This window comes from Ammospiza caudacuta, chromosome Z (genome assembly GCF_027887145.1).
Source record: "Ammospiza caudacuta isolate bAmmCau1 chromosome Z, bAmmCau1.pri, whole genome shotgun sequence".
In the NCBI taxonomy this organism is placed as follows: domain Eukaryota; kingdom Metazoa; phylum Chordata; class Aves; order Passeriformes; family Passerellidae; genus Ammospiza; species Ammospiza caudacuta.
Genome location: NC_080632.1, coordinates 3,590,870 through 3,617,135, shown reverse-complemented (window position 1 = coordinate 3,617,135; position 26,266 = coordinate 3,590,870). Strand labels below are relative to the sequence as shown.

Genomic DNA, 26,266 nt, shown 5'->3' with positions numbered 1-26,266 from the left:
GATACCAAGCTCTCTCTTGTGTGTGAACACTTGTGCATTTATTTTACCTGGAAGCCAACCAAGGTATGTAACATATTCACTGGAAATCTGTTTTACCTGTGCACCCTGTGGTTCCTTTCTTGACTGAATACCCAACTTGACAGTGACAAATGAAGGAGCCTTTGGTGTTTTCACACTCCCCAAACATGCAGATGTTGGAATTCAAATCACATTCATTCACATCTGTAGGTGATTATAAAATAATTATTAGTTGGACATTACTGTCATTTTGGAACACTTTATTTCAGGTGAAAATACCTGCCATATGAGGTCGTAATATATTTCAGCTGTTCTACTCTGCAAATTCCCTATAACAAGTAAAGATAAATGTGTAGTCCAAATACCACTGTTTTGTGGTAAAACAAATACCATTTGTTTTCACCTTTTTTTTGGAATGCTAATTAAAGGAATATGAAGCAAACTTTTTCTTACAAGAATCACTTAAAATCATTTCTGTAAAACATATTTGCGATCATAATAATTTTCTTCCAATGAACAACTTTTGAAGTGCCCCCTTCTGAGCCCCTCATCTGATCCCTTCTCAGTACACACGTTCCATTATAGTAAAATCACACCAATGTTTTTTAACTATGGGACCTGGTTAATTGTTAAGGAGTTACCAATAGGCATACAGATTATTTTTTTTCATAATATGCATAATTTCAACATTCACTTTCAAGGATGCAGTAGAAAGAGCAGAAAGAAAAAGCTGCAGAATCTTCAAGGCTTACACTAAATTTGGTGCACACAGCTACTTACCAACACAAGCTTTCATGTCTATAGAAACCATAAATCCATCATAACAGAGACAGCGATATTCCCCTGGGATATTGGTACACTGCCCACCATCACAAATATCTGGATTGTTTTCACATTCATCAATATCTGAGGAGGGAAAAAAAACCAACCAGGCAATAATTCTGTCACTGGCACGGATAGGCTGGAACACCACCTTGATTTTGGGTGAAAGATAATGATGCTGGGGTTTTTCAGGTGTAAAATCCTACCTGCACATGTCCTGACATCTGGCATCAGAGCATAGCCATCACTGCAGCTGCACTCATAGCTGCCCTCTGAGTTAGTGCAGTGGGTGTCACAGCCTCCATTCATTATCATGCACTCATCAATATCTGGGGAAGCAACATTGGTAGCAGTAAGTCTAATTCTTTAAGAAAAACATCATATTCCCTTTACATTTTACATGAAGAAGTTCATCAGTGGCTTCATTCTGAATTTTCATTCTCATTCTACTGTTTCTGATTTATACTTGGTTCTTTTTTCCCTCTTCTAACTGCTTTTTCATCTGTGGGAGCAAGCTGCTAAGTTGAATGTTGGTTTTGCTCCCGTGCATCGCTAGGGCTGTGTAAAAAACCTCAAGAAAAAAAGTTTGGAAAGGAAAAAAGGGAAATGCTGAGAAACTTAAGAGCTTGAAATGTGGCACAAATTTGCAATTTTGTAAAAAACAACCATAAAAAGAAATAGAAAACCCTCTCAGTACTGCTGCTCTCCTTTGCAAGGAGCTGGTGTGCTGGGCACTACACCATTCAGTATCATTATAGTGAAGAATTAAAGAGATGCATATGATAAGGAGAAAAAAAGTGAAAGATAGACCATCAATGCATAGAACTTTTCTAGCTTGATCGAGAAACCTAGGTGCATTTTCTTGCTGTTGGCCTCAAACCTCTGATTTTAATGGAGCAGTATAGGAAGTATAATTTAAAAGTGTTCTGCAGAGTTCACTACAGCAACCATATTTTTATACCTTCTTTATATTCCTTTATACTTCTGTATTCCCACAATAGCTCATGATAAGCCTCGAAGCACATGAGAAAACAGCCCTGCTGGTTTTCAAAAGGAAGGTGCGAAGTTAAATAAAAGCAAGGACAGATGGAAGAATGCGCAAAACCCCAGGTGCAGGTGCCCAACACTTGCCTGTGCATCCCTGTCTGTCAGGAGTGGGCTGGTACCCAGAGTCACAGAAGCACTGGTAGGTCCCAACCATGTTCACACACTTGCCATTTCTGCAGAGGCTGTCACTCAACGAGCACTCGTTTACGTCTGGGGAAGAATTGGTCAGGTCAGTTGCAATTCAGGATATTTAACAGCTTAAACAGCTCAGGTTCCAGGCAGAATGAGAGGTAAACTGCAAACTGCTGGCTTTCAGGTTTGTTAAGTTTCTTTCTTGTTCTTGGCATGCTCCAGTTCAAGGAATGGAGTTCTGCACACCACGTTTAAATTAGTGTCCAAAGATTTATCTTCTCTGACTCAGGTCTGAGAGAATGAATTACAGAGTCTGGGGTGGGCATTAATTACCAAGTCTGCTCCTTTCCATCAAGACAATAAGCTAAAGAGATAATATGCTTATTTTTTGACTTTTTCTCTCTTTGCTTTTTTTTTTTTCCTTCCTCGTTTTGGTGGATTATGGGCCAAAAGAAGAGATGCATTGTAACACAGGACAACAACTTTTCGTGATTGATTAAAGTTGCTCCCATGAGTGGTACAGTCCTTTCAGCTGCTAAATAACCCCTGAGAGGCCTGGTAAAAAACTTCTCTTTGGAATCAACAGCATTACTGGCACTGAGGACTTTACAGGCTTCTAGTTTTTTTATTTGAAGATACAATTTTTGATATAAAGGAGGAGCATTAATTTGTTTAAGAGAGCATTAACTTGTTTAAGAGATCCCGGAGACCCCACCTCTGCCAGGGACTGACCACTCCTCCAACTAAACGTTATTTTCCTGAGTTGAAACTCACCCAAGCATTCCTGCTGGGATGGTGACAGCTCATGCCCCAGGGGACAGTCGCAGCGAAAGCTCCCCTCAGTGTTCACACAGGTGCCGCCTCGGCACAGCAGAGGGTTGCGTTCACACTCATCTATATCTGCAAAGAAACCACCACGTGCACATAGAAAATGGGCACATAATAAGGGGCAACAAAGAGAAAAGCAATTCCAGGGTCTACAAGTGACAAAATAATTGTTTCATGGTGTTGCTCCTCTACTCATGCTGCACAAAACAGACCAAACCAAAAACTATGTATCATTATTAACTCTAAAGATGGGTATTTTTCCTCTCAAGAAAACCAGAAATTCATCATTTATCATTAGATATTCAAGAAAACAAGCAAAGGCAGCAAATTTTTGGATATTGCCCTTTAGAACAATGCATTAATGTGATATATATATATTTTCAAATTGCTTAACGCAATCAAACACCTGTTCACATATGCACTGAAATTCCTGCCTGTGGATGCACTTATGGTGGATGTTTGTGTATCAATTTTTACCTAAATGGCTCCTCAGTTTGGTAACTCCTGTGTATGCCATGGTGTGGCTGGGAAATATTCTGGCTACAGATCAAAAAGGCAAACAATATTTTACTCACAAAACTTAAAAATCCAGCTAACACTACAGGTGTGGATGGAGAGAAATACAAACAGAAGATGTTCAAGGTGGAGGATTCACTCACACTTCTGGACTCTCAGGGAAGTCTAAAAGCATCACAATTTGCAGGAAAACAAGAAAAGGTGACTGAAACCAAACTGTCATTTTTTTTAGGGTGGCTAGACACCTTTTGGTGCCTCCAGACCTGTTCTTACAACTTTAAACAGATTAAAGAGATGACAATTTTTTCAGGAAATGATGTGAGAATTTCTTCAGTCCTAGAAGAAGGAAAGAAAAGGGACTGACACTGCTTTCGAAACTCCAGCTTTCTATTCCTAGCTTTACCAAATATTTGGGAATCCCATTAGCAGTTTTGAAATGAATTGTGTGAAGAGCTGCTGCCATCCTACAATATATCTGTAGAGAATAAGTGTCTCTTAAGGGTATCAGTAATTAGTATAAAGAACAAGCAAGGCTATATACTTAATTCAGTTATCTGTCTCTATAAACTGCATATCTGACTCATTTGCTCATGAAGCCACAATAATGACACATCTGAAGTGCTCAGCTCAGACCATAGCCAGGCTGTTCACAGCAAATGGAGACTCCAGGGGATCCTGGCAATGCTTACCCATGCAGTTCTTCATCATCATAAATCCACTTTCGTAGCCATCAAAGCACTCACACTCAAAGCTGCCAGGAGTGTTGACACAAGTGCCACTTCCACACAGGTCTGGGGAGATCCTGCACTCGTCAATGTCTGTTACAAAGCAGTGCAGAGGTTAGGAAAATCAAACTGGGTTTAAGGTTATCCTGCTTTTCACAGAAAAAAAAGGTCACTGTAAATGAAGCCTACAGAAACCATATATAGTATGCAAATCAACAGAGAAAAAATAATTACTTATAGAAACATCTGATTATGTGAAGCAGACAATGAAAGATTTGTAAGGCTGAGTCTTCAGCGCTCTCAGGCTATAGCAAACTATGTAACAAGTTTGCTTCTAGTAAGTGTAATTTAAGGTTAGATTCTTAAGGAAATAACTAAGTGTAAGACATTCCAAGATACCATTCTTACAGAGGTATCAACTGACTTCATGACTACAATACTATTGATTTTAATTTGATTATTATAAAGATACTTATCCAGTAATAGCATTATAAGTTTACATACACCCTTTCCATTAGGAATTAGCTCCTATCAAAGCTATATTTACAGTTCACTGGTTGTCTTGTTAGTTACGTTTGAATGAAACCTACTGCAGAAAACAATAGCAGAAAAGACAGACGAGCTCTTTTTAAATCACACTGGTAGTGAGTCAGAAATCTAAAGGGGAATTTTAATGCAGATATGATCCAGTGAAACAGGTAAGTGTTGCAGGAGAGGACTTTGTGCCACCTCCCATCATGGGCTTCTGCTGAGTGATGACACCCAGTCCTCACAGACCTGTGGAGGTGTCAGACCCACATGACAGGTCTGTCACATTACTGAATATCTGGGCTCCTACAAACTTTATAAAACAATTTCTTGCTGATTTAAAACAAGCAAAAAGGTAATCTATTTCAGAAAACTTGTTTCTCTGCAGCTGCTCAGTGGAGTAATTTCGTGACTACAGAACAGAAGGGGGAAAAAAAGTTTTTGCAAGTTTTCTGACCTATTCTGGTTAGTTCAGAAATAAAGTTTGTAAAATACATTCTTCGTCAATGCAATCACTATAAAAACAAGGAAATCATCAGTTAGGGCAACATTGGCATCCAGACCAACCTCAGTGAGCATGCCTTACCACCCACACTTCATAGTTATTACTCAGACACACTCATGGACGCCTGCATATTGTAACAAAACCTCCTTCATTTTCAGCACAGAGCCAGCCACCCACAACGCTGGCATCCGAGTTCCCACAGCCACACAACCGTCAAGCCTATCTTCAGATTTTCCAGACAGTAAAGAACAAAATCCTAAACTTGTAAATTAAACACACGTGTCTGTGTCTTCCTGAGTTAACATTGCACTTGAGTCAGAATTGCTGAGGTGCCCTTGTGTGCTCTCAGCCATCAAATCTAAATGTAATTAACTTGCAGTCTCTAAATTCATACAATGACCAGAGAGTAAGGAACGTAAGATAACCTCTGTGTTAGAGCATTAAACTTGGCTTTGCTGGTGATCCTTATTGATTTTTCAGGTTGTACAGATACAGCGTGACCTGAGCACCTTAAGCATAAATTATAAAAATATAAAAGTGTTGCATTTATTAACTAATTAGTTTCTGAAAGGAAAACTTGAGACTGTTTGCCATTCTCTCCAAAGATTAAGCTCTTAGGAACTGAAGGAAATGAATGGCATCAGGTCTCCAGATCACCAAGCTATGCCACAAGAGCAAGCCAATTTAAAAAGCCCCAGGGATGTGGTGGAGTCCCCATCACTGGATCTTTCCAAGGGGGACAGGGTGCTAGATAACCTCAGCTTTCTCCACAATAGTTTGAAGGAACAGGTTGGTATTTCCAGGTCATTTTCAAGCAGGACTATTCCATTATTCTAGGCAAAACTGTGGAAAATGCAAGGCTTACTCACCTGTACAGTTTCTTTCATCCATATCTAAAGTGAACCCACTGTTACACCTGCACTTGAAACTTCCAATTGTGTTTCTACATTTACCATTCATGCACATGCCAGGGAACACTTTACATTCATTGATATCTAGGAATAAACACAAAGGAAGTAATTAAGAATTAAGAAATTCTTAAGCACAAAGATAAATGGAATCAACAGGAATTTCCAGGAACAGGAATTTCTTACCAACTGCACTGAGCATAAAAGGCAGGCTTTGGGTTAGAGGGGACATCCTTGGAGACCTGACTGGAGGTGAAACATTTCCTAATCTTTTGGCTATTTTTGGGTTTCTTTGCTTCACAATACCCAAAGCAATAATTAAAAGTTTATACTAATCAGGAGTCAAAGAAATTCAGGGATACTCTCTGAGTTAAAACTCTGATATGTGTATGGTGCTCAAGTTTGCTTTGTACCACAATCAATATTCCTGGCACTCCTGAGCCAGTTTGTAAATTATGCAACCATTACCTGGTTGATTTGGTTTGGTTTTCAAATTGAGACTGCCAGAGTTTTATCTGGAGCTGTTCTGAAAATTTTATTTTTTTTTGTTTTGTAGAGCATCAAGTGAAATGTTTCACCTCTCCTCAATGCTGAGTAACACAAACTGTTAAAGGATCTTGCACAGGACAAGGCTGAATGACCTCTCCTACACTCTGTGAAATAATTTGCTGAGGCCATGTCCTTAACTGAGTATCATCTTCAACAAAACAAGCATCTATCTCCCACTAATTTCTGTGAATGGAACACAACAGTGGTCCACATTAAGAAACAGAAACAGGAAGCCAAACCTCAGAAAATCTTAGTCTAGACAAGATTTATGAAATAATTAACTATTTCAATTAAAGCAATGTTGGTTAAATTATTGTTGCTATTGTTGTGGTTATATTTTCCTTATTTCTTCGGTAACTCACCAATGAAAATCAAGAGCTTTGCCTGAGTGTAATGACTCCTAAAAAGCAGAGCTTATTTATGGTGAAGCAGAGGTCTCACCTGTTATAGCTTTCTAAAGCAACTCAAAATATTCCAAGAAAAATGCTTCAGAATATATCCTTAAAGAAAAATAAAAACCCTAACAAATTTTTGGATCACCTGAGCTTCTGGACACAGAAAACTGGTTTTTCTTCTCAGATTTTATCCATCTGAAGTAACTTGGATCTGGTTTCTTAACACTTTCCAGCCTATTCTGTTTTCTTGTTGCTCTACGAGAGGTGAAGGTAGCAAGAACTGGACAAAATACTTTTATTTACTCCTTTATCACTGCAGATCCTTTTTGTCACTGCTCCCACGATCATGACACAACAGACACCCTCTCCTTTTAATCACTTACTGATTTTCCAAACCAGAGAAAGAATCTACCCTTCTTCAGTCCCCCAGAAAGCCCTCATCAAAATTTAGTATTATTTTGTGCTTACATCTAAAATAAGTTATTTCTCATACTGTATGACACTTGGCTCATTCCCTGCAAAGCACTATCCTAAAAAACATGCACATTTTGCACTATTCCTGTAATTCAGAGCTCTTCTCCTTTCAGGAATTTCCTTCTCCTCCTTACCCAATTCAGACTTTGCAGCTTTTGTTCTCAAGCACCCATGAAAGCAGAGAATCCCCGACCTGTACCATCAGCTCCTTCAGGCAAATACCTTTATCCCATCTCTCAAGCACACTTAACAAGCAGCTCCAAACCCAGGAATTTCCTCAGGATACCCTCTCAGATGCACCCACAATTAATCCTCAGACACCAGAATTGATGCCTCAGGATTTAGGTTTAATATTTTTCAGATCCTGTACTGCTTTAGTGTGTAACTCTAAAACCCCATAGCCTGTCATCTACTGTTCTCCCATTTTATTCAGGCAAAACAATACTTCTCTAGGCATGAAACTGAAGGACACCTTACTGTCTCAGGCCCTGAGAGACATAAACAAATGTCAAAATTAGGGGGGGGCAAACTTAAAGGAAATTACTTCATTACCTGAAGCTGTAATTGGAGGATTAACCCCTGACATGTAAATGGACAAACTTTAACTGGGTGAAAAACTCATGATTGTTTTCTGTCACCTTGATATTTTCTGAAAAATCCCTTTGCCAGGATTTCTTCTCCTGGGAAGACGAGAAACCTCAGCTTCCCCATGTTTTGCTCCTCTGGAATGTGAGTTGGAGAATTGTTTACCCAGGATGTGAATTGTTTTAACTTAATGACCAATCCCCGTTCAGCTGTGCCAGGACTCTGTCACGAGTTTTTATTATTCATCCTTGTCTAGCCTTCTGATGTCTCCTTTCTCTTTCTTTAGTGAAGTTTTAATATATAATTTTCTTTTAATATAATACCATAATGTAATAAATCAGCCTTCTGAGAACTTGGAGTCAAATTCTCATCCCTCACCTCATCCTGGGGACCCTCACAACGCTGCAACAGTTTTCCATCTTGGGTGTAACCTCTCTCAGAGGCTTCTGACGATTTTGACAAGCTGTACCTGTTGAAGGCCTTCAATAAAAACCCACTTTAATCCTCTTAATCTTGTCTAGCCTCTGTTCTAGGAACACATATCGCTGGCCAGGGTGTACAAATTACAAATGGGATGAGAATGCTGAGGAACTGCCTCGAGCTGTTTGATTTTCCAGCATCATCACTCTCAATACATGGCTATGACAATGGGAAGATGCCAGCAGCTCACATCCCAGGCAGCAGACACAGAACTCAATGTCACAACTCACTTTATAAGTTTTTGACCAATCACACAAAGCAGAAGCACATTGACAGTAGTTCTATCCAACCACTGTAAGCACACGTACCTTTGGTTAAACAATGCTTGCTTATTTCAAACACAATACCTGCTTGTGAGCCTTCAAACACAATGCACAGAGCTCCATTATTAAGCTTAAAACTTCCTAGTATCTGGCTAGACTTTTCTGTAGCTTTTTCCTAATATCTTGCTAGATAAACTTTTCTGCAGCTTTTCTGCCTGCCTTTTGCAGCTTTTTCAAAACCCTCTAATATTAGAGATTCCCACAACACACTCCAAGCCATTAGCACCACCAACTCTTTCAGGCCTTTATCCACCTCTCAAGCAGGAATTCCCTCGGGATACCCTCTGGGATGCACCCACACTTACCCGTCAGGCAGAAGGAGGAAGGCTCACCTTTGTAGAAGGGCCTGCCCGTGAGGAGATCGCCCCTGTTGGAGAAGCCGGGGCCCCGGGGGCACAGGGCCCGGTGTTGCGGGGAGCCGGGAGCGGGGCAGCGCTGGCAGCCGGAGCCCCAGGCGGCGCCCAGGGCACAGCAGCAGGAATCCATGCGGAGCCTGCCGGGCACGGCCTGCACGCATTCCTCCTCCTCCCAGCGCAGGTAGCACTGCTCCGTGCGGATATCTGCGTTACACGGCAACAACAAACAGGCTTTTATCCCTCTTCCTGTTCCACAACAACAGCAAACAGGCTTTTATCCCTCCCCCCGGCTGTTACATTGTGAAAAAGGTGTATTTTACCACGGGCTTTTCAAGGCTTTTGTCCGTCTTCTCGGCTGTTACGTTGTGAAAAATGCGTATTTTATGTTATTTTCGCAAATATTAAAATGAGTATTATGTGTGATGCGTTAGAGAGTTATGCTGTATTAATTCTCTTAAGTAGTGTGTTAAATGCATTTTTAGGTTATAGCAAAATGTTAAAATAGAAACTATGCTATACATTTTTCCTAAAGAAAGGACTCGCACTGAGATAGCAGCCACAGGACACCTGAATCTTTCCCAGAAAGAGAATTTTTTGCCCCATTATCAGAAGAAACGAACTTCTTCCCACCTCGCTCACGCCCGTTAGTATTAAGAGGAAGAAGCTGACACTGCCCAGCCAGAATTCTGTGTCTGAACTGAATTTATCCATCATGTATGAGATGTATGAATATGCAACAGGTTATTGTTTTTAAGGGTTAATCCTTTGTTAACATGGGTCCTTTTTCAGGCTCGTGCTGCCCAGAAAATGGTACCTGGACATCCGTAACTCTTTGTTTCTGTTGTCTCATATTGTCATTATTGTCTCATATTGTCCTAATCCAAACTGTCCAAAATTTTTATTACTCTAATTATATTGCTATTTTTATAACCATTTTATTACTATTAAACTTTTAAAATTTTAATAACAAGTGATTGGCATTTTTCACATACATGCTGAGGCCTGAGGCCTCAGCTGAGCTTAAGAGATGAATCCTGGGCACTTTGTGATTAACACCACCAGTGTTATTTAGCTAAAACCAGATTACAACAGTGCTTATGCTAGCTGTGTAGTTATAAGCTTATGTAGTTATCTACAAAGAATGCATCAATTTAAGAAACTTTCCTAAGCACCATTGATGCCTTAGGATTTTACCTTGTACATTTTTTATGTATTTATGTATTTTTATATCATCCTGAAGTTCTTTAGTGTATAACTCTAAACTCTATATACAGTGCTAGGTACTATCTTCAGATTTTGGTCAGACAAAACAATTCCTCTCTAGGCCTGGGAATCCAGGACACCTCCCTGCCTCAGGCCCCAAGAAATGTAAACAGAAGTGAGTTGGGGGGAGCAAACTTAGGGTAAATTACTTCATTACCTGAAGCTGTAATGGAATTGTAAATGTAATTGGAAGATTAACCCCCAGTATACAACTGGACCAAACTTAGAAAAGTATAAAAACCCAGGACCTGTCATCCATTTTGGGTGCAGCCCCTGGCGGGGTTTTGTCTGTCGTCAGGAAGTGTACCTGAAGGCTCTTCAATAAATATAACCACTTTTTATTCCCTTAATTTTGTCAGGCCTCTGCTTTTAGGTAGCTCTGGAAAAGGCATCAGTTTCTCCATGAATAGAGGCCTGTTTGTGGGGTATTTTAGGAGAAACCCTCCAAGCTGAGGCCTGGGCCCTGGCCAAGCCCCAGCCCTTTCTGGATGGGATGTGTGCCACCAGATCCAGGAGTTTCTGTGCCAAAAATATATTCAAGTTGGTTTGACTTGGTGATTTGGGCCTATAAAAGCTGGACTCACTTTTGGGGTGAATTTGGAGACCCCAGCTACAGGTGGATACACTGTGTAGGATTTTCCCAATTGCTGGGAAGGGTTGTCCAGGTCCTTGCTGTGAATGAGGATCTGAATGATGGTAAAGTATTTAGGCAACTGGGGATTAATCTTTTTCTATCACTATCCTTTCTCTCACACAGTAATGAGTGGGTGCACTACCTTGCTTACTTTTGCTTGTAAGCGTGTAGTTTTATTGAATGCATTATTTTACCTTTGTGTTGCCTTCATATTCTTAGTAAAATGACAGCATTCTCTTCATCGGTGTCTGTGTTTTTTAAATCACCCCCGTCAATTGGCAGAACATTAACAAGCACACGTTAACACTCAGCTCCTGCTCAAGGCTCTGCATTTCTGCACAATGTTCAGCCATTTGAAGTTGCTGATGCTGCACTATAGTTAAATTTCTGGATCTTTCTTGGGCCACATAAAAGTACAAGAATTTATTTTGTTGTCTCCCCATATCAAGATAAATCCTTACCCTCACATCACTGCTTCTTAGGATTCTGTGTGTATTTGACAGGACAGACACATGTATTTCTTTACTGTACCAAGTATTCTCACTTATAAAATGACCCTTTTATTTTATGGGACAGCCACATCTGTTTCTTTATTGTACCAGGCATTCTGACTTATGAAATGACCCTTTTGTGCCTCTTGTGGTTAAAAAAGAAAAAAAAAGAAATGGTAAAAAAATTCTTTAAAAAATCCTCTCTATATTTATGTTACTGAATTAATTTAATAGTGTAGTGAATACAGACTAAAACCAAAAAAACTGACTGTTGTTACGCTTACTGTAACACCAGGAAAATACAATAAGGTTTCCAGAAAAGTTAATTATGCTTATTATACTCCAGGGTCCATCCCATTAGCAGCAAAGCAGTTCAACCAGAAGACAAATCAACAAAGTGTGCAGGCAAAATCTTGTACTTGTGTACCCAAATGTCAGGAAAAGAACCACACTCTGGCCTGAGCACTGAAAAAAAAAAAAAAGACTAATTTGCACCAGCATATTTGTGCTCACCATCCATTACCCAGGACACCGCTGCTCCTGAACAGGAGTCAGAGCAGGGACAGCACTTTAGCACAGCCTACTGACTGCACCGAGGGCAAAACAAGCCTCAAAACAAACTCAATCCTCGAAGGAATCAACAGCTCTTCTCTGAACTGGCACAGATATTCGACATCTAAGCAGGCACGTCATCTGGGATAATTCAGAAACAAACCAGGCTTTCTTTCCAGCCCCTTGGAGAAGGGTTTTGGAGGGCTGTGGGACACAGCTGAGAGAGTGGGGTGTGCTCTTACCTAAGCACACCCGGCCTGTGCCGTCCAGGGTGAGCCCCTCGGGGCACTCGCAGCGGAAGGAGCCTCTGCTGTTGATGCACCGCCCATTGGGACAAACCCCCGGGAACACCTCGCACTCGTTCACGTCTGCCGGGGACACAAAGGGTTCGGTTACCGGCACGCTCCGAGGGCAGAGCTTCGGCTTCATGGAGAATTTTAGGTGACAGGAAAGAAATGACACAGTGAATGCCCTTTCATCACATTTTCAAATGGGGGGGGAAAAAGGGACATGCTGAGTGTGATACGTGATGTGAGGTAATTCATGCTTATATGAAAAATGTATAACATAAAGTTGTAAACAAAAATCCAAAAGCCTGAGACCACTGACACTCAGACTGCCACAGCGAAATTGTCAAACTCCAGATGGCAGCAAGGAAAGAAAGCCTAATTAGCAAGCAAAAGGACGTGGCCAGTGCAGTGATGAGCCTTTCGAGAACGCTGCAAGAGCAATGAACACTTGATAAATATCTTCAACCAAGAAAACCAGAGTCTCAGTGTTAGCGTTCAGAAACACATAATCACGGAGGGATTATATGCGGTGCTTTTTATTAAGAGCTCTGGGAATCGGGGTATATTCAACCCAAATCTGACTCCGACCATACATCCGAAATGATCATGTTTTATACTCTATCGTTACATAACTTTCATGTTAATTATTAAACTTATATTGTTCTATTGTATACATAAATTTAGCCCCTCTCTGAATTTCCAGCATAGTTTCTCACTATTCTTCTTATGGTTATATAATAATTACATTTAATTACTAAACAATCATCACATCCAACAATTATATAATTTATCATACTGCTTACACAGGTGCAGTTGATCTGGGAAAGCACAAAGCCTAACATTTTAGATTCTATCTTTAACTTTCTCCAGGGTTCCACTATCATCAGGAACACACATCTGAATACTGGGTTCCCATAACTCGATCAAACACCAGCCACCTCCCAGAAACAGCATCGTCCAGCCCTGCACGGAGAAAAGAGACTTCATGCATATGTGGGGTGACAAAAGAAATCACCTCTGCCTCAGGCAGGAAAAACTGTATAAAACAGCATTTGTGAACAGAGAGATATCTGGTGTGATAGAGGTTGGATCAGGGTTCACCCAGCACCACTGTCTCTGACTGTGGCTACTGAGGACTGCATTTTCAGCCGTGAAAATAAAATCTTTCATTATTATTATTAATTCGGCTTTTTCATTTATTACATATAACATTGAGTAAGAAGCAAAAACTTCACCTTCACAGGTAACACCCTTCACTCTGGCAAATCCTCTTGAGCAAGCTGTGTCTGGAATCAAGCCAGAGAGATATTGTTACTGCTTCAGAGTGACAGTAAGGCAGGAGCAGAAAATTTAAAAATACATGTATCTTCAGAATTTGCTAATAATTTCACTCTGTAAGGTGGGGAGTGCTCTAGCCTCAATAAAGAAAAGTATTGACTCATATTTAAACTACTGATCATGTTTAAACTAAGTGAATAGTTGAGGAAATTAATCTCAGACTGTTACTTTCTCATGTGCTTTCCTTACTGAAATGATCAGCACCTAATCAGATTCAGTCCCTGCACTGACATGTAGCTGAAAGGTAAAATTCCTTCAAGAGGCCTAAAGATTTAAAACTGTAGTCATGTCAATTATCAGCTATTTTTTCCCCCACCAAAGCTGAATAATGGATCTGAGCAATGAGCTTACTTGCGGAGATACATGTCAAATGTAGCATCATACAATGATTTCAGAGCTTGCTGTAATTTAATTAGTTGCAGAATAGGAAATTCAGAGCCCAAACTCACCCAATCTGAACACATTATCTGTCTACATTAATTAGATTTTGATCAGTTTTACCAGTCTAACCTGACCATATGCTTCCTGAAGTCCAAAGGAATATCTTTGCTGCACTGCACAGTTAAGAGCTCTGCTGGATGCTGCTTGCACTCTGCTTGTTAGGGGGGATACATGTGCCCACAGTTACTGTTCCAATTAAAAATGAGAAGCTAAAACATCTTGACACCAGTTCAGCCGCCAGTGGCACTTTTCCAACCTTAAGGGGATCAGTATTTTTGCCATAAACTAGAGTACAGTGAGCATTGCTGCTCCCAGCTTCTCTAAGTAGCCCTGAAATCTAATAGCAGCACTATTTCTGCAGTCAATAATAGTACACGAGCTACAAGTTTGAAAAGAGCTGGGAAAAGAGTGTTAACAGCCCACATCATAAAAATGAATTTTGCCAGGTATTCCACTTTACTGTTTTAGTCCTTTACTTCCCTATCCCAGTCAATACATAGTCCTTGTGGAGATGAAACATATTGGAGCCATTAAGAGGTCTATTCACATGTTATTTCCTGGTATGCTTCAAAGTTATTAGAATGATCCCTGATGGTGCAGATTACAAGTCTAAAATAGATAACTTCTAAAGAAGACAACTTCTTTTCTTAGGTTTTTGGGACAGGAGCTGGTTTTGGTGGTTTTTGTTTAGTTTACTTTAGTTGGTTGGTTTTTTTTGTTTTGTTTGTTGGGGGTGTTTTTCTGTTTGGGGTTTTTTTATACAGAGAGACAATAGGAATCTACTAATGATACTTATTCCCTTCTCCCAAAAGATGCAGGATGGTGGAGCATACCCAGTTCACAGCGTTCACATGGGCTGCCCCAAGCTGCTCCCAAGGTGGCACAGCACTCAGATTTCAGCGTGGCACCGTTGATGTTGACTTCACAGTGGCTGTCTCGGATAGTAAGCCAACAAGTCCCCTTCAGGCTGTCTGCAGCAGAACAGAAAGCAAAAACGAGACAGAATTGTCACAGCCAGAAGAGCTGGCATGCCACGCCAGCAGGCAGAGTACCAAGGGAGCACAGGCTCTCTTTAAAAAGAAAAAACTTCCATTAGAGTGATTTTGTACACAGTTTAGTTTAGATAAATAGTGCTATTTGTCTAAACTAAATATTTTCTTTTAGTGTAAAGGGATAGCACTATCACTGAAAGTGACCAACAAACCACACTGCCTGAGGCATTTTACAATCCAGGTCCCACAGCTGGCAGAGGTCTTCCAGAGACTGCAGCGGTTTTATTAATTTCTTTCAGCTAGTGGCTGATCCATATAAAATAGACAAAAGTAGAGATCCCAACCTGGAACTCCCTTTCCTGGGTGTCTGCCTGAACCCCTTCTGAAATGCAGGTGTCTTGTCTGTCTCAAAGGGAAGCCTTCAAGGTTGTAAGGAAGTTTAAAAATAAAATAAAACCACGGTGGGTAGGAGTGTTCTGTACTATTTTAGGGGTCTGGTTCTGCTGCTGCATTAGCTACACTTTGGAAAGTCAGTCAGATCTCAAATCAGGCACTTTGTAAGTTTTACCTTCAACACCTTTACACTTCCCCACCTTACCAAGGTTACCCTCAAATGGTACAACATTTATTGGGACAGGCAATCCTGTTTTAAGGATTGGTGATCAGACAGCAAAAGCAGCCTGTAAGGTCAGACCTAAAATGGAAGCTCAGCCTGGGCAGGGTTTAGAAGTAGGTGCATACTCAAAAGTTCAAAGTGACCCAGACAAATTTAGTTTGATCAATAATGAAAGGAAAATAGGATTTGGCTTTAAGATTTACATGCATTGTATGTGCAAAAAGCCAGACATTTTACCAATACCTCATGCTCAGGAACAACTTGCTCAAAACAGAATCATTCCACTTATTTTCTTCCAAACAGCTTCACATTTTCTACCAAACTGACATGTTAAAAATGATGCAGACCACAAGGAGCACGACTTTTCTTAGGTTGAAGCAACAGGAAAAAAACATCACCCAATAATGTGAGTGAAATCAGCCCCAGAAATTGGGCAGGGTATTTCATTAATAGCTAAGTGTAAAACAGTTGTATTATTTAGGTTAACATTGGTCTCAAACATGTGGGACTGAGTTCCAAACTTGAACAAGTGCATAAATATAGAGCTCAACATTATTTCCTTTTACTTGCCAACTTGCCTTTATAGGAGCGAAAAATCAATACCAATATCTCAGAAATTATCTATATTCTACAAATTAGCAGGTGCTTCTGCTCACACCACACTATTCTGCCAAAGTCTGCTTGTCTTATCCTTTTCAGGCTATTCCTTTATTTTGCATCATCTCTTTTGTCCAGACAAAAATCTTTTGTGAAAGAGTTATTATCCAACATCAAATCATTTCTTCTGCTGCTCTTATCTCTTTGATTCTGACTTGAAGAAGAATATATGCATAATAGAGGCAGATGGCATCCTACTTATTGTGCACTGTATGAACTTCAAAAATCTTAACTAAAATATGTGCAAAAAGCATGTAAAAGTGTGTACTTCAAAAAGCACAAATGGCTGTATCTGAATTATGGGCAATTCCCAAAATAGCAGTGAAACACTTGTGTACTTCAAATATGCTTCAAAAACAACAACTCTTTTTTTGCCTCCATGAGCATGGTCTTAATATTGCAAAAGCTGCCCATGGGCAAGTTTTGTAACTACTGAACTTACAGCCTTCATTTGCTGAAGGCTGGAGTTTAAATCTGAGTGCAAATCACTGTAATTTGAGCAATGGATTTTTCTCTATCTTCCCAGGAAAGCTCACAGAAAGAGACAAATGGTTAACATCTATGCTGAATAATGTGGTACTGATTCTGGTTCTGACACGAGAGCAAATTTGAAAGTATAAAAAAAATAAACTTGTCAGAATCGGACATTACCTTATTTTGATCATTCCTGTGCAGAACACAAAAAATCCTAAACTTCAATATTATTTTAGCCCTTCATTTATATTTAGGACTAAGGTATCTGTTGCCACAGCAGTGCCTGACAGAAGCAATCAGCTAAAAAAAAACAGTACAAATATATTCAAGTTTTTCTCTACAGGGGTAATGGAGGAAAATCAGCTTGAGATTTAAAATGGCATACATTTGATAAGAACACTTTTAAGTTTTTCCACACAGTAAGTCATCTGTAATCTCCAACCCCTCACTTATTTTTCAGTAACCCAGCCTGCCCTCCTCTCATTGCTTCCAATGCCAATGGAATTTTGGCCAAGGTGGAAAAACTGGGCTCTAGCAGTAAAAATCTGTATGCCTTGCACCAGCTCTACTTCTGACCCTTCTGTCTTAACATATTCACACTTTTAGTGGAAAAACATGGTTCCTGAGACTGTTTTTGTTAACATGAAAAACTAATGATTAGGCTCTCAGTGTGTAGCTGGATCCTATTCTTCAGTTTTTATCTGACTACTCAGCTCATTTTTTTGTTTATATTTTATGTTATTTGTCACTGCTTTTTAGGCCAAATGGGACCTCGTACTGTAAACAATCAAAAAAAAAAAAAAACAAAACATTTGCAAAGTAAATCCGGAACATTGTTATAATTGGGCTCCTTGTGAACATGTGGCCCCTTTGGATGCAAGAACACAAGATTAAAAATAAGAGGTACAACAAGCATATGTTAGCATGGTTATATCAAGAAATTAGCACAACATGAAAATCAGAAAAACAATAATAAACCTCACCAGCCAGTACGCTACAAGGAAATGTAAGAGAAAGCTTAGGCACAAAAGTAACATTCACTTAAAAAACACACTAAGGCATGGAAGAATACCATAATTAAATAAGAGCTTGAGTCTTTGCATTAATTTTTCCTCCTTAAGAAAATCCTGACAAGAAATGAAAAATGTCAAACAAATCCATAAGAAAACAAAAGTAACATTTAGGATTAGCATCACCCACTTAATAACGACACCCACTTATTAATGACCATTTACTAGTTGGAGCAGCACACATATCTTACAATAATTTCAGTTATACTACACAAATGATATGAAATAATGGCAGCTTATAAACACCTGCAAAGCACAGCAGACCACAACCCTTTTGAATTTTCTTAGAAAGCCAAGGGGAAAAAAAAAAAAAAAACCCACACTAATGAATGGCTTTCAAAGACAATGGCAATGACACCCTGCAGACAACTGTTGCTGCTTACTCCAATAAAACCTCTGCAGCATTCTGGTTTTTTTTCCAAAAGAATCCTCAAAGGATACTAACATTTTTAGATACATGTAGAACATGTATCTGTATATATATATAAATTTTAAAAAATTATATTTGTATATAAGTTTTTTTTAATAAAAAGGGAAAATGAAAGGAGGAAACACCCACCAATACAAATCAGTCCTGTAGGGTCCAACTTGCTGCCAGATGAACACTCACAGTGGAACGACCCAAGGTTGTTCCTGCAGGCTCCATTGACACATGGGCTGCTTTCACATTCGTTTATATCTGTAATCCAGAAACAAAAGGCATTATTAGGACGAAAGAGTGCCTCTGGGAAGTACTCCACGGTAATTTATATTCTCTAAATGCTGTTGTAGACTGTGAGGGGCCAAGACTGCCTGAAGTGTTTGCCCCTCCTCTCCTCGCAGAAGTTTTGTATCAAGAGATACAGGGACAGACAGGTAGGCTGTATTTTGAAGTACCCATACTTTGGAGGTGTTTATTAAATGGCCCTTTTCTACAAGGACAATTAATTTCCAACAGCATGGGCCATAAAGTTCTCCAGCATCAATTACAACTGTCCCGTGAGAAAACACAACTCTTTGTTCACAGAATGCAAATGCATTCCCAGCCACACCATGCAGAGAACGAACAAAGCCCTCACTGTTTCTGCCATTTATGGCCCCATGAGAAGAATTAAGAAAACCCTGTCAGAAGCAAAAGATCGCAATGCTGGGTGCAATTCTCCAGTTATGGAAATGCGGGAGAAACAGCAGTTGCAATTGGAATACTGTAAATGGTACTGCTCTTTAGCCCCAAAATCCTGTTTATCATCCCTGTGAGGTTTTTAAGTTTGTTCACATGCAAGAATAGGACCCCTGCAGACAGCATTATTTGCTGATGTTTTTCTTTTAAGTGGAATCAGTTTTAAGGTTGAAACAATACACATTCTCTCCAAGAAGACTGTTGATGCATATCCACCATTTCCCTCTCAACTCAACTAATCTGATTTTTTTTATATGCATCCTGAATCAAGCCATGCATTCTAATCCAACCAGTTCCCTTTGGCAGGCTTGAAGTTAAAAATGTTTAGTGCTTGCTTATATTTGCTAGCAGTGCTTCAGCAATATCTTGTGATATCTATAAATTAAACCATCTTAATTTAAATTAATTACAACCTAATGTAGTATCTAACTAAGCACTAGAGATATTAGCAGCATGAAGAGATCATTTTCAAGACAAACTGAAATGCCCTCTGTATTTTTTTTAAAGTTTTCTAAGAGATACAATTTGCTATTTTGTTATGATGCATCAAGCCTTCCTTTCACCAGAGATGTGCATGGTGAAGGAAGCAACAGGTATTTAAACATATATAATAATATGAATGTATTAATTAAAAAAAAAAACACAACAGAAAGCAAGAGAGAGAGATAAAAATGCCCAGAATCAGTACACTTTGGAAACTGTGTTATCTCTTTTCATGCCAAAAGCAAGCACTTAATTTAAAAGCCAGCTTTCACATATCTTTTACTTAATGGACTTATCTACAAAGAGCAAACAGGACTTGGCTGTCACCAACTTTCTGACCAACAACTGAGCTTTATGTTTCTGAAGCCTGATTTTAAACTGTGGATTGCCCATTTTCCAGATTAATCCTACACAGATACAGGGATGCAAGATCTAAGAGGCTTTATCAGGTCAGGACAATGTGCCTCATTGTTAATTCTGACAGAAAAAGCTCCAAGTCCCTCTGCATCCAAGCTGGCAATTTGGAGTCCTCACCAGCAATTATCTGCTCTGCACCAAGGCCTTCTCCTCCCTGTGGATATATTTTATACTCTATTACCTCAATTTTTACCTCCCTGTGGATATATTTTATACTCTATTACCTCAATTTTTAGTACCCAGGAATACTGCCTGCCTCTGTTGCTTCCCACTCTTTGGCTTCCCCCAGCCAGCAATACCTGCTGGTGGAGAGTGTTCTCTCCTGCTTTTGCAGAGAAACCAAAGTGGTTCTGAAAATCATAAATCACTCTGACTCAGGAAAAAAAAAGCAATCTAAGTATCTATTTTATGTCAAATAATCCTATGAATATAAATGGTCTGGGACAAGGACACTTTTGCTCCCTCTCCCTCTGCCATCTTGCTTTCAGAAGTTTGCCTAGCTCTAAAAAAAAGTGAGAAAAAATTGAAAAGACAGGACAAACTAACAAAACAGAAGTGATGTATTCTCCATCCAAACAATCACAAGTGTTACTCCCTTCTTTAAATAAGTTGTAACTGTAGAGAAATTTCCACGAGGGACCAGGCATCATCTGTGAAGGTACTTAAAGCTGAAAATGGGTGATTTTCATGTGAGGTGTCACACTGCTTTAAGAGCTTCAGCTGCCCTCACACAGAGGTTTGCACAGACACAACCAATGTGCAAGACAAAGTGAAAAGCAGACAGGTGTCACTGTCCAAATCATCGCTTCAAGAAGATACAGGGAAGGTGAACTGCTTCACATTTATGGGAGTAATATGAGGTCATCATGCCTACCTTTGATTTTCCCTGGCATTAAGCAAGGCAGGATTACAACCAATTTTCTTCTAAGACATCTTTTTGTTTCAAATTTTCAGAGTTTAAACGAAAATCTGACAAAAATAATTGAGGGCCACACCTGGAAGCCAATGTCCCTGAAACTACAACCAAAGAAGGGAGTAAGTGGAGATAGAGAGACAAAACCTTTCATCACCTTTTGAAGAGTAGAGTCAGCTCTCTTGGCTTCATGGGCCATGCTCCAGGCCCTTCTGCATTTGATATACTTTAGCACTATGCTAAGTAAGAAGAAAAAAAAAGAAACAAAACCCCAAGCCAAATAAATTTCGATAGCAATAGGCTGAGAATAGTGCATTGACTACATCTCAAAATTGCTATCCAGGAAAGAAAAATAAAATTAAAAGATGATATTAAGTGCACTGCTGAATCAAGTGAAAAAGTATACCATGCACAATGTAAACAAACTCCGAAAATTGTTTCCCTACAGCTTCTCATGACAATACTAAATGGTAATTTTTAATTTTTTTTAAATTTGAGCAAGCAACAAACCAAATGGATTTTAACACTATTTTGTATGAAGAAATGCTATGTACACTATTTTGTATGTACATGCTATGTATGAAGATATTTATTGAGGTGTGTTTTAAATTTTTTTTCTCTTAAGTGAAGTGAGTGTACATTGTAAACGTCAGAGAAAGAAAAGTTGAAACAGTCCACTGTACATTCCTGGAAATGAACTTCAAAGCACATCTGGTTTACATTTAACTAGTTATGTCACTGGAAACACAAACTAAACCATGGAGCTTGTCATAAAAATCTCAACTTTCACAGACTCTGGTGCCTCAAACAAATCTCCTACTCCGTGCAACAAACTGATAACATTTCAATTGAACTACAAAGAAAACAAGAGTTTTGTTGTTTCTTCCGAGTTGCTGATGAGATTCATATTAACAATTTCTTGGTGACTAATAAGCATCAGAGCATTTTCAGTGCTCAACGCAGAGCTCCTGACTACAGCAGGTTTTTACAACCAGTGAACTTACAACTCCAAAACGAATTATGAGAAAGAGGATTTGGGCAGAGAGTAATTTCCTTCTCTGCTGCCAACCCAGCATTACCACTGCCTAGCCAACGTGAGTAAAAACGCAACACCAAATATTTTCACAGACACTTTTACACAAAACCCTTCCTGACCAGCTTTTTTACCTCATTGGCTAAATTTAGACATCAATCCAAGGACAAGACTCAAGATGTATTAGCAATAATAGTACCATTACCATTAAGAAATAAATCCAAGTTTACTGTTTGAAAATGCAGATACGTTTTATTTCAACAGGACTGGACTGGCTGGGCTGTCTGCATTCTGGCTGCTCACCCACCCAGCTTCAGATCAGTGTTTTATTATGCTCTGAAGTTCTTGGTAGTGAGCACCTCCCCTCACCACACCACACCAGTTTCTCTGTCTGGAAGATTCCTCAAGAAACATGTGCATTAAGGGCACACAGTACACTGTTTTCAGACAGAAATCTTGCAGTGCACAGACACAAATCACAGAGAGAAACCCTGCAGAATAAATTCCTGAGCACTGTGGGCAGGTAGGCACTGAGACAGCTTGGCACAGAAAGTCTTGTAAATCCACAAGGGCTGGCACAAGAAAAGCCCCACTCTGAACAAGTGGCACCAATCTGTAACATGCAAAAGGAGCAAGAACTGACTTCTAAAGGTGTCCTCTGAAACCCACATGTATTAAAATATAAAGGAATGCAATTTCTTTTGCATAGAAGGGGTGAGGACGTTTTGTATGGAACATGTGAATGATTTTATACTGCCAGAATTTAAAACCTTGCCACTTTCCTTTCTATGTGTTTCCTTAGCTGTATGGCAGTAACTTCTACCTCATCAATAATAATGAGCTGAGGACAGTAAAATCTTCCACCATTTCAGAAAAATCTGGAGGATTACACTGGTTCACATAACAAGTGTTTTGCAGCAAAGAATTACAGCTTCCCCATCACTCAAAGAAATGCAAAACCATTTACTATAAAAACTTCCTAATGATTACAAATACTGAGATTTACTGTGGAACTAAACAAAAAGGAGAAGACCAGAAAAATTGTTCAACTTCTAATCCTAATTAAGAGTTAGCACATAAGCTAACACTTCCAATTTTACTTTTTTTGGTACAGTAAATTTAGTAACTAAAATTGCTCATTAGTTTCTGCTATACGACATTTTTGCTGCTTTAACATCTGTAGTAATGTATTAACTAACATTAAAGTACTAACTAACACTAATAGCAATATTACTATTTAGAAAGATTATTTTTAAATATTACTATATATAAATATCAGTATTTATAAATGTTTCTATTTATGAAGAAAGCAATTTTGATTGTACTGAAAAAATGAAGGACAGTTTTAGTACTACTGGGCAGTAATACCCAGGTCCTGGAATGCATCACAGATAATAGGATTGATCTAGAATTAACTATCACCCCAGACTGAAGGGAGAGAAGAAGGGAGAAAAGAAAAAGAAGACTCTGTGATCAAGACAGATGCACTTCCCCAAATGGCAGATGTGGTGCTCCTGCTATGTGATCACAGGCAACCACGTATTGTAGGTTAAAAATGTTGTAGCTAAGCAAAGGAAAACATTATCGCATCAAATTAAATTATTACTTTGAAAGAAATTCAACAGCAACACCAAACACACTAAAAAGCAGGGAAATAAAAAGAGGAAATGTGAAAATTTATGCAACATCACAGCTCTCTCTTTTCCTCTGGTATCTGCCACCGCTCCGGCGCCGGTTTCGCTGCGGCGTGGCAGAATGCACGACAGGCGTGGCAGGAGGTGCAGGCTGCTCACCTTCACAGGTGTCTGTCTCGGCGCTGAACAGGTAGCCCCGGGGGCAGGAGCAGCTGTAGCTGCCCGGGGTGTTGCGGCAGAGCCCGTTGTCGCACAGCAGCCCGTTCACAGAGCACTCGTCAATGTCTGCAGGGACACACACACACACCATCACCGAGAGTGACAGCTCTGACCTGCAAAGCTCTCACTCACTTTCAGGCTTCTGCTGCAAAGATTTCTGCTCTGCCTTTAAAGTTGTTTTGTTCTTTCCACTAGCAAACACAAAAATTAGTTCACGGTTAGGTTTAAAGGAATAACTGTGTTTTCCTGCAATGACCCTGTTCATTTGAGTTTGGTCAATGACCTTGACCTTGGTCAAATGACAATGATCTTTGTCATTTCTATGACCACACCATATAAACTAATGGAGGTTTATTTGCTCTGAAAGCAGTATTTTAATTATTTCTTTTATTTAAACACAGAAACAGCAGTGTGTTAATTACTGTTCTGCCACAGACATGTTTTATGAAAAATCCTTTCCTTAGGATTTTTCCTCCTGAGAAGCTGAGAGACCTCAGGAACAAAATGCAAACAATGGTTATCTGCTGCTGTGGAATGCAACAGGTGCATCTGTGATTGGGCTCATGTGGTTGTTTCTAATTAATGGCCAATCACAGTCAGCTGGCTTGGACTCTCTGTCCAAGACAGAGCCTTTGTTATTCATTATTTGCTATTCTATTCTCAGCCAGCCTTCTGATGAAATCCTTTCTTCTATTCTTTTAGTATAGCTTTAATGTAATACATATCATAAAATAATAAATCGACCCTTCTGAAACATGGAGTGAGATCCTCATCTCTTCCCCCATCCTAAGACCCCTGCAAACACTGTCACTCTCTTCTAACTCTCTTTTATAGGCTAAAATTGTTTTTGTTATCAATGAAGTGGATTAGAATCTGTCCTGTACGGTTCATGCATGGCAGCCATCTCAAGAGTACACATACACCTCCCCTCCAGAGGAACACTGAATTTAAAAACAAACAGGATTAAGACCAGGATATCAAGTACATTGACTAGGTATAGTAACATAATTCCCTGAACTCCCTTTAAACCAACTGAAAATAATTCTAATAAAATGTAATGTGTCTTCCTCACTGCCCTACTACTTGTTCTATGAAAGAAGAAAAAAATATAATTTTAAGCCTACTGCTTTAATGGCCATCACATGTCAAAATAACCTATGTTTATATAAAGAATATTGATAAGTCAGGATAAACATGACATTTTATCCTGCTTCAGGTTGTCTCCTCTTTATTGACTGCTTGATTTCCCAAACCTCATACTGCAAGTGAAGTCTTCCATCAAACAGATTTTTAGAGAGTTTTTAAGTGTAAAAATAGAGAAGAAAAGTGAGAATGCAATATAACTACAATCTGGTGAATTTTGGTTTCCCCAACGTCTTCAGATTTTCCAAGGTGTGCTTATTCCTGTAGGATTCAGACAAAAAAGCCTAAATTTCCCCAGATATTGAATCCAAGATTTAAGTCTGGCAGCCATAAATTAAAAAAAAAATCTCTTCTTTCCTAACCTGTCCTTAATCTAACTTCATCTGATTTCAACCAAGGAAAGGAGGACAAATTTGTAAACTGACATTTTCAAGAGCGTTTCTGAGCTTGTTGTCATACAATGCTTTAGCCCAAACTGTGCAGTGTGATGAATGCATTATTTCATTAGAATCTCACAGAATAACTTCAGATTTCATTAGAATCTCACATAATAACTTCAGATTTGGACTGTAATCTGTTGGGATAAGCTCTGTAAAAACACTGAACAATGCAGCTCATGCTTTAAACCCACTCAGACCTGACAAAAATTCTGTCTGCATTCTGACTGATGACCATTTTTATTTCCTGGCATCTCATAAATTGTGCCATTAATTATAACCTTTCAACTTTTTATCTGAGTGTTCATACTTAAATTCTTTTATGGAAAAATTCTATCCAAGAATAAACACATCCTCACATTCAGTCAGCTTTATCTTTAAGTTAAGTAAATACATAGATTATACTAGCACTTACCTAATCCCAAGAGTAACTAGCTAAATAAAACCCCTTCCAATAAAATCCACTTGGAGAATGAATACATGAAGAATTTTAAAAATAAAAACACCAGTGCTTTTCCTGCCAGAAGGTCATATTTAGGGCTTTAGGAAGTGACTAGATGTAAAGTTCCTTTATTCAAGCAGATGAAAGGAGACACTTTCTTTACTTTGTGTTTCCTTTGCATCACCAGGAAGGAATGTTTGATATGAAAACTATACTGCAGCTATAGACCAGGTTTTCCCCAGCAAAACTGGAGTTTTGCCAGCAGACAGGTCAGTAAATCTTTAAGTGCAGAAAGCAATAATTTACCAAAATAAACACAGTACTTAAGGACAATACTTTGGACATCTGATGGTTCCTGAGAGATTTCTATTAGCTTT

At 39.2% G+C, this 26,266-nt stretch overlaps 1 protein-coding gene across 3 annotated transcripts in view; it reads right to left on the bottom strand.

Annotated features, from left to right (window-relative positions):
- The window catches only part of FBN2 (fibrillin 2), a 123,210-nt gene that overhangs the window by 39,638 nt on the left and 57,306 nt on the right, over positions 1 to 26,266 (bottom strand). For all 3 annotated transcript variants that reach the window (XM_058823252.1, XM_058823253.1, XM_058823254.1), the window contains 13 exons: positions 23,808 to 23,933; positions 18,569 to 18,688; positions 15,034 to 15,171; positions 13,657 to 13,707; positions 12,374 to 12,499; positions 9,168 to 9,395; positions 5,991 to 6,116; positions 4,053 to 4,181; positions 2,794 to 2,919; positions 1,972 to 2,097; positions 1,047 to 1,169; positions 799 to 924; positions 97 to 222 (listed from right to left, as the gene is read on the bottom strand). In XM_058823252.1, coding sequence (XP_058679235.1) covers positions 97 to 222; positions 799 to 924; positions 1,047 to 1,169; positions 1,972 to 2,097; positions 2,794 to 2,919; positions 4,053 to 4,181; positions 5,991 to 6,116; positions 9,168 to 9,395; positions 12,374 to 12,499; positions 13,657 to 13,707; positions 15,034 to 15,171; positions 18,569 to 18,688; positions 23,808 to 23,933 — 1,671 coding nt within the window. The remainder of the gene's footprint in view (positions 1 to 96; positions 223 to 798; positions 925 to 1,046; positions 1,170 to 1,971; positions 2,098 to 2,793; positions 2,920 to 4,052; positions 4,182 to 5,990; positions 6,117 to 9,167; positions 9,396 to 12,373; positions 12,500 to 13,656; positions 13,708 to 15,033; positions 15,172 to 18,568; positions 18,689 to 23,807; positions 23,934 to 26,266) is intronic.